Source organism: Camelus ferus, chromosome X (assembly GCF_009834535.1).
Source record: "Camelus ferus isolate YT-003-E chromosome X, BCGSAC_Cfer_1.0, whole genome shotgun sequence".
Lineage (NCBI taxonomy): Eukaryota > Metazoa > Chordata > Mammalia > Artiodactyla > Camelidae > Camelus > Camelus ferus.
Genome location: NC_045732.1, coordinates 3,953,039 through 3,962,351, shown reverse-complemented (window position 1 = coordinate 3,962,351; position 9,313 = coordinate 3,953,039). Strand labels below are relative to the sequence as shown.

Below are 9,313 nucleotides of genomic sequence, written 5' to 3'. Positions count from 1 at the left end.
ACCCAAAACATGCTCTTCATGGCTACTTAGAAAATTTTAATTCACTTAGAGCCACCATTCTTCATAAAATTCCATGTACTTCAAACATGCTAATCAAAACCATCAGTTGCTTGTAGATTCCTATTTTTAACATTGCCTTGTTTTATTTTATTGTTTTTAATAATTGACAGGCATCACCAATGTAATGCATTGTGTTTATGTGATGAATACTTCTCAGAGAAATAAGGATCTTTTGGGTATTCAAATCTCAGCGTGAATCTGCCCAGATTGTTTTCATCCTTTCCACTGCATCATATTAGCCTGCTAGGCTTTAAACCAAATTTGATAGTTGAATTCTGCTACAATATGGAGTGAAATTACCTTTTGTTGTCTAATCTCAGAATCTAATCATAACAATTGATGTGGAAGATGTGTACACAGTTTAAACCAAACTTTCACCTGCACAGTTAGAACAAATCATTCCCAAAGACTGTTTATATATCAGTTGGCTATTTATTGTCTATATATGAGGTAAATTTCAGTTCTCTTGTCTACTAGAAAAAGTGCCACCTATCTTCAGAATATCATGAGCAGACAAGTTTCATTTCTGAAACACAAATACTTGAGGAACCTTCAGCCAACATCTTGGTTATTATCTCTTTATCACCATCAATGTCTATTTATTTATTCAAATGAGGAAGAAAGCTACACTTAGATTAAAATTGGTTGCCTGGACCATAAGTTCTATTTTCTGTTCCTTTGTTGATTGCAGCACCTTTGAGTTTTCCAAGTTGTGGGGCAGACTGTTGGATACAGGTCTGGGGTCAAAGGAGAGGTCTGTGCATGGCCTATGAATTTGAGAGCCTCTGACGTTTAGATGGTGACTGGAGTTAAGCAAGTGAACCTTGGAACATGAGGCAGATGATACACCCCATTTGAGAGATTTATCCTGAATAAAGGGAAGGGCATCAAGGCCCAGGTGGCTGAGTAGAAAAGGAGAGGGTGGAACCTTAGGTGGCCTCATAAAATATAAGTGCCTTAGGAGTCATGTTACTAGCTGAACAGGCAATGACATTGAAACGTTGGGTCTTGTTTCAATCTACCTATTTCAATGTGTTTTTCTACAGACCCCAATTCAAAATTTTAAGCTTAATCCCATGGTTTATCCATGCACCTTATATAAAATAGGTGCATTTTTCTATTTTAACCCTCATCAGGCAGCTTCATTTCCAAACTCTGTAGTTGAGACTTGGCAAGCACCTGTCTGTAGACCCTGTGGATTGACACTCCCTCTTCTTTTTCTTTTCTTCTTAAAAAGGTGGTTTTCTTTTTCTAGCACATGATGGATCTTTCATTAAAATTCCAATGTCATTTTTGTGCTGTTTACATATAGACCCTTTCCACAGTAGCATACTTTATACCCGTCCGCTGTAGACTTTGTCCATCCCATCTCCATCTTTGGCACATCTCTTTCTCTTTCAGAGGACATTGTTTAATTTAAGTCCGTTATGTTTTTGAACATGAATGCTAGAACTGCTAACCTTTATCTTCTTACAGACTACTGACTCTGTCTCAGGGACATCACTGGAAAGGAACATAACAAAAAAGGATTTGTGTACTTAATTGTAGTAACATTTCATTCCTGTCTCCTTAAGACAGGCGGAGACAGAGACAGACTAACAGAACGTAACAGAGACAGAGGCAGAAACATCCAGAGACAGGACAGTCTGACAGACAAACAGAGACAACAGGTTGGACAGGCTGAGAAAGCCCAAGAGATGGACAGAGCCTCCCCACCCACTCCCTACAAAAAATAGACAGGTAGAAAGGGATATACAGAAAGGGGCAGACAGAGACATATAGAGACAGAGACAGGGAGACAGACAGACACAGACAGGGACACACAGAGACAGGAACAAACTAAGACAGAGAGCAACAGTTATTGACAGAGACAGGGAAATAAGCAGAGGCTGACAGACACAGATAGAAAGACAGAGACAGACAGACTGAGAGATGCAGAGACAGAGAAAGACAAACAGAGAAACAGAGAGGCATACTGAAAGACAGAGGTAGAGACAGTGATGGAGAGGGAGAGAGACAAAACGAGACAAAGGGAAAGATGGAGACAGACAGATGGAGAAAGAGACACACATAGACACAGAGAGATACAGATAAAGACAGACAGAGAAGCAACAGAGAGATACAGAGACAGACAGAAAGACAGAGACCCAGACAGACACAGATTGTCAGAGACAGGAGCAGAAAGACAGGGACAGAAAGACAGAGACAGAGAGTGATAAAGACAGACAGACTGAGACAGAGGCAGAGGTAGACAAAGACAGAGGTAGATGGAGATAGACAAGGATGCAGACAGAGACAACCAAGACAGAGATAGGGAGTAACAAAGAGACAGAGACAGACATACAGAGAGGGAAAGACAGAGACAGGGACAAATCCTCATCATTTTCAGGAACTGCATTGCATCCCATAGAGGTACGTCTCCTTTCGTGTGGCATTTAGTTTGCTGTTATTTAGTTTGATGGTTTTATGTAGTGTCACCATGACTATACATCTTGTCCTGCCTCCCCATCTCCCCATGGCTTTACTGGGAGGCTATAAAACAAAGTGAGTGTTAATGTGGGAGAAGCTTTCCTTCTCATCCTTAGCAGTCAAAAAGGAAAAAAAGAAAAAAAAAAGAAAAGAAAAAATAGAGACTGGTATTGGATAAATGGCCCAAATTGCCAAATGGCAGCAGCCAGGGCTTGTGAGAGTTTAAATGAGCGTATTACAGCTGTCATTGTTTGTACATTATTGAACATCTTTCTGTTGTAAATAGCAAAAAGCAATTTAAGGATTTAAAGCTACTTGGATAGGAAAACAAAAGCAGATTTCTCAGTCAAGGTGCATTTCTAGCTAAGTAGTCTCTGAAATTCCCAAGTAAAGACACCTCTCTTTAGATGAAATGGCGTCCTGACATTCAGCTCAAGAAAAAGTAATTTGAAATTGCTTAGCAAGCTTACATAAAGGAAGTGAAATTGCTACAGAAAAATTAATAATAATTTTTACCCTTCTATTGAGTCATGACACACTCTTTCCCTCAGTTTAGTCATTTAAAAAAAATGAAATGCGGTCCCTTGTTTGTTTATGGTTGGTTAAGTATACAGAATGTAAGGGAACACAGAGGGTTAAAAGGTGAAATTAAGGGCAAACATCAAAGGATGCAACAGCAGCTTCCTGATTGAGCCATTTCATATAACTAACTGTTACGTAATTACTACTCTAACACTAGTACATGGGTCTGGGATAAAGAAGCCTTTCAAAAACCTCCTTGAAGGCGTAGAATAGATAAACAAGATTATACTGTATAGCACAGGGAAATATATACAAGATCTTATGGTAGCTCACAGAGAGAAAAATGTGACAATGAATTATATATATGTTCATGTATAACTGAAAAATTGTGCTCTACACTGAAATTTGACACAACGTTGTAAAATGATAATAAATCAATAAGAAATGTTAAAAAATCAATACACAAAAATCAGTTGTTTCTATACACTAATAATGAATTATCAGAAAGAGAATTTAAGACAACTATCCAATTTAAAACTGCATCATAAAGAATGAAATACCTAGAAATAAATTTAACCATGGAGGTAAAAGACCTATACACTGAAAACAAATAAGACATTGATAAAATAAATTGAAAAAGACACAAATAAATGGAAAGATATTCTGTGCTTATGGATTGGAATAATTAATATTGTTAAAATGTCAACACTGCCCAAAGCAATTTACAGATTCAGTGCAATCCCTATCAAAGTTCCAGTGGCATTTTCACAGAAATAAAACAATCCCAAAATTTCTATGGAACCACAAAAGACCCTGTATAGCCAAAGCAATCTTGAAAAAGAATAACAAAACTAGAGACATCAAAATGTTCTGATTTCAAACTATATAACGAAGCTATAGTAATGAAAAAAGTATGGTATTAGCATAAAAAACAGGCACATAGATCAATGGAACAAAATAGAAAGCCCAGAAATAAATGCACACACACACATGGTAAATTAATTTACAACAAAGAAGCCAAGAATATATAATGGAGAAAGGACAATCTCTTCAATAAACACTGTTGGGAAAACTGGACAACCACAACCAAAAGAATGAAACTGGACCACTATCTTACACCAAACACAAAAATAAACTCAAAATGGATTAAAGACTTAAATATAAGACCTGAAATCATAAAACTCCTAGAAGAAATCAGGCAGTAAACTCCTAGACATTGCTCTTGGCAGTGAGTTTTTGGACTTGATACCAAGAGCAAGGACAACGAAAGCAAAAATAAACAAGACTACATTTAACCAAAAAGCTTCTGCGGAGCAAAAGAAAAGATCAGCAAAATGAAAAGGAAGCCTACTGAATGGGAGAAAATATTTGAAAATCATATATCTGATAAGGGGTTAACATCCAAAATATTTAAAGAACATATACAATTCAACAGAAAAAACAATCAATCCAATTTTAAAAGGGGGGAGAGGATCTGAATAGACATTTTTCCAAAGAGGACAAACAAATGGCCAAAAAGTACATGAAAAGGTACTCAACATCACTAGTCATCAGGGAAATGCAAATCCAAGCCACAATGAAATATCACTTTATACCTGCTAGAATAGCTATCATCAAAAAGGACACAAATAACAAATATTGATGAGGATGTGGAGAAAAGGGACTGTTGGTGGGAATGTAAATTGGTGCAGCCACTATGGAGAACAATATGGAGACTCCTCAAAAAATTAAAAATTGAACTACCATATGATCCAGCAATTCCACTACAAGTATTTATCCAAAGAAAATGAAATCACTATCTTAAAAAGATCTATACTCCCATATTGAGTGCAGCATTATTTACAATGGCCAAGACATGGAAACAACCTAAGTGTCCATCAACATAGGAAGGATGAAGACAATGTATACATATACAGTGGAATAATATTCAGCCATAAAAAGGAAACCCTTCCATCTGCAACAATATGGTTGGAATTTGAGGGCATTATGCTAAGTGAAACAAGCCAGACAGGGAAAGACAAATACTGTATGATCTCATTTATATGTGGAATCTTAAAAAGAAAAAACTTAACTCATAGATGTTGAGAACAGATTGGTTTTTGCCAAAGGTTGGTAGGGGGTGGGGGTGGGGTCAAAAGGTACAAACGTCCACTTATGAGACAAATAAATCCTGAGGATATAGTATACAGTATAGTGACTAGAGTCAACAATACTGTATTTTATATTGGAAAGTTTCTATGAGTAGATCTTAAAAGTTCTCATCACAAGAAAAAAATGTAACTGTGTGATGATAGATGTGAACTAAACTTACTGTGGTAATCACTTTGCAATACTATTTACATATATCAAATCATTATGTTGTATGCTAAAACTAATACATTATATGTCAGTTATAAATCAACATTAAAATATTTGCCTTTTCTGGAAATTCCACGTAAGTGAAATCATACAGTATGTAGTCTTTCACATCTGGCTTCTTTCACAGGTAGGAAACATTACTGAAGAATGTTGAAGCATATCACTAATCATATGTACTAGATGCAATGACAGAGGCAAACAGAAGGTATTGATAAAGGATTACGCGGAACAAAATATCAGAGTAAGTCTGACAAATTATGAAAATCAGGATAGCAGAGTAAGTCTGATCAAGAATTATGAAAAAAAAATGTTATCAAAGTAAGCCCAATGTAACTACTAACAGGAATTGGAAAACTGCTTGTTTATTAAAAATTGGGTGATGTATAAAGACTAGCTTTAATTCCAGATTAAGTAATTTCCAGAACTGAAGATCCACTATAGGTTTGCAGCCACTTTTGAGTAACTTGCATACATTCCAGTATTTTTTTTTTTTGCTCAGTAATAAAATTATCTAATTCTATTATTTATGAAAAAAAAAAACCTCCTTGAAGGAAAGAAGGAAGAAGGAAGGGAGGGAGGGAGAGAGGGAGGGAGAGATAGATAGAGGAAGGGAGGGATGGTCAAAAGTAATTTGGTCACTGAATGACAAAGGATAAAATCTAACTGGGAAGAGAAATATAAACAATCAGTAAGGAAAATTCTGGTTTTGACTAGGTAAAACATTAAATCTGGTCATTGGTTTTTTTATTTATTTGTTATCTTGTATTCGTTTTTCACACCCTTTCCAAGCATGTATTTATTATTGGTATAAATTCTTAAACAGAGTTTTCCATTCTTTGACCTTCTTTAACCACAAAAATCACCCAGTGGAATGCAAACAATCTGGATTTTGGGGTATGGAATGGGATTGTGCCAGTCTGCAAATTAGCAGTAATAAGATACCAACATATTCAAATAATGACTGGTGTTTCTCAGGTTTTGACAAAAACACTTTCTACCTTACCCTTTTGATTACTAGCTTGGACTTCTTGTCTTTTGATCCCATTTCCAGATGCCAAGTATTTCCCAGTATAATTCAAACGTGTTCCATTCCAGAGGTTACTAGTTCTGTTCTTTAGCAGGAAAGAGTCTTTACAAATACTACCTGAACATCAAATATTTCCGAAAAGCAAAATCTATCATCTTCCTTCAACTTTACTTTCTGGTGCATAAATAATCCATGAGTGTATGCTAAAGAAAAACTATATTTATTAAAGGAATATCCTCATAAATTTAATCTGCTTACTTCCAATTCAACCCCAATATAAGATGTATAAGGTTTGAAATGTCTTTCTGGGGTTAAAATTCTAGGGAATTTAAAATAAAGTCTATCATCAAGATATTCTTCGGGTGAAGAATAACCAACAGAAATAATATCATCAGTGTATTGTGGGTGTGCACATAGTGAGAGACCAGGGAAACCAAGTACTATACTCAGTGCCAGGAAATGGGGAAATGTGAGTAATTCAAATGATACCAGTTGTGGTGGTGATAATGAGTGAGGCAGTGAGCTCTAAACACACCATCTGAAAGACAAGTCAGACTGTTCCTTTAACATTCATTTAATCAAACTAAAGGAAATGCATGTTTTAAAAGATTTTCACGAAGAGTAGTAGGGCAAGTAGGCCCACGTTTCCCTCTAAAGTCATCTGGTCTTTGTCTTCACAGAAATGATGAACGGGGTCAGTAGATGGTAAACTAGAAGGACAAGCTGCTACATTAACAGCACAAATGAGTTCTTGAGGTGTTTGGGGTGCTTAAAAATTTGTCAGCTTTAAAAATTTTCCTCTTTATATGTGTAGATAAACAATCTCAAGTATTACAAGCTGCAGTTCAACAAAACCTCTAACAGAATTGGTCTCACAGAAGGAGCTGGCATCTTAAGTAAGTTAGCTGACCCTGATCCCAGGGAAGAGCTTCTCAGCTCTCTGATCTTTTGCAGGGTTCTTCACTCTGGGAAATGCCCCTCTCCTGGGAGGTACAGGAAGTTACATGCCACATATATGGGGAAAACTATATCATGGTGTTCCAGGTTCACTACTTCTAGCTCTTGATCCTTTCTCAGGGAAAGCATCTGGTATTCTGTGTCCTTCCTGAAAATGGCTCTTCCAGCCCTGTCCAAGGAGGCCAGGCGCAGGCGGAACGCGACCTTTCTCTGCCAGAGTAAGCTGACCCCAAGGCCGCAGGACTTGTTCAGAGCACTGCGCCGGAAAATGATGCGTCGATTGGCATAGCACACCACCAGGTCCCAGCCAAAGTTGAAGCCAGCCCACCGCCAGCTGCGCTGCTCGTCTCTGTGAAGCTGGCCCCCACACCGCATGCTGTTCCCCTGGAGGTCAGACACATGGACGTCCATGGGCCCGAGCTCCCTGGTCTGCTCAGCCTGGAGGAGGGCAAGCCACTGCTCTTTGTACACTGGGGTCAGCCATGTGGCAGGGATCAGTGCATCCTGGTCAATGACACAGGCTGATGGCAGGTCACAGATTATGTAGGCGATCCGCAGCTGCTGAAACACTGGCACGAAGGCTCTGCCCTGCTCGGTTTCCAGGAAAGGTGTGCCCTCTGACTCTCTCCTAGACCTGGCAAACCACGAGTCAGCATCAGGCAATAGGGCTTTGCGGGGGCCCCTCCATGTTGGGTGTAGCTGTAGGAACACCCACTTTTTCAGAGTGGTGTACACATCCATCTCCACCTCTATCACCAAGAGCTCTGAAGAGGCGATGAGCTCTTTCATGAGATCCAGGCTGACTTCTCGCAATAGCTCATCACTATGCTGGGTCATCAGGTTGTCCAGCAGCCACTGGAGACACATGATCCTGATGTTCTGGAGTCCGTAGCTCTCAGAAGAGTAGTAGTAGCTGCACACGGTCTGGGCAGTGACAGTTTCCTTCATGACCTCCCCACACTGCTGAATCAGCTCGTCCAGCTGCAGCAGGCTGGCTGTGGCCAGGATGGCGACGACTCGACTGGGTGGGATGAGCACAGTGTCTAGGTACAGGGAACCTAAAACCTCGTGCAGTGCCTCACGATCGATGTTCTCGTCAGGCATCTGCAACTCTATAGTATTCATGGTTGTCTCCCGCCAAGCACCACTGAACATGCTAGCAAAGTACCCTGACTGGCACAAGTAGATCCTGTGCAAGTTCCACTCCTCCCCCAGGGCGCGGATCTGCACATCGCTGTCTTCCCCTCTCAGAAAGAGTGCCTCATAAACGGACCCTGAACTGTCTTTAGCGCGCTTCCGGCGGGGCACTTTTGAGAGCAGCCCTTCAGGGCCTGTCTTCCGCTTGTGGCTGCCCTGACTGGTGGTGGGCCTGGTCTCTTCACTCTCCTCCTCCCCCTCCTCTATCACTGCCACAGCTGCCTCCACAGCTTCCTCCTCCTCCCTAGCGACACCTGGATCCTCTGGGGCGCGCCCCCCTCTGCCCCATAGCATCCGACTGCTTAGTGCTCCCATACCTCAGGGGTATAAAGGACAAGCTTCCTCCTCAGGCGTGGCTGCCACTGGCACTAGCTCAGCCCAGAGGGCTGCTGGGTGCAACTGACGTCTGCTCTGACGTCATCTCGGACGCCACGCTAAACCACACCCACTAGGCCCCGCCCAGAGGTAATAGTGCACTCCCTATCCGGGATCCCACGCAGCGTAACTTTCCCTGCTTCGATGACTGCTCTGGGGCTCCATACGCAGGCTGCTGGTCGAACAGAGGAGTTTTTGTGCGAGTTTTTCCCATTACTTTCAAAAACATAATTCGTTCTTCCCCATCTAAAATATTTAGTGATCATTCCTCTTTAGAGAATTGTATCTTGGCCCCAACTCTGTCCTCTAGGCACATTAATTTCTCTCGTTAACTACTCAGGCCATCTC

The 9,313-nt window shown here is 40.2% G+C and overlaps 1 protein-coding gene across 1 annotated transcript; it reads right to left on the bottom strand.

The window, feature by feature from the left end:
• Positions 1-7,396: 7,396 nt before the first annotated feature.
• On the bottom strand, positions 7,397-8,905 carry LOC102508897 (germ cell-less protein-like 1). The gene has a single exon (XM_014566356.1). The coding sequence runs from the start codon at positions 8,903-8,905 to the stop codon at positions 7,397-7,399; it is 1,509 nt and encodes a 502-aa protein (XP_014421842.1).
• Positions 8,906-9,313: the final 408 nt, after the last annotated feature.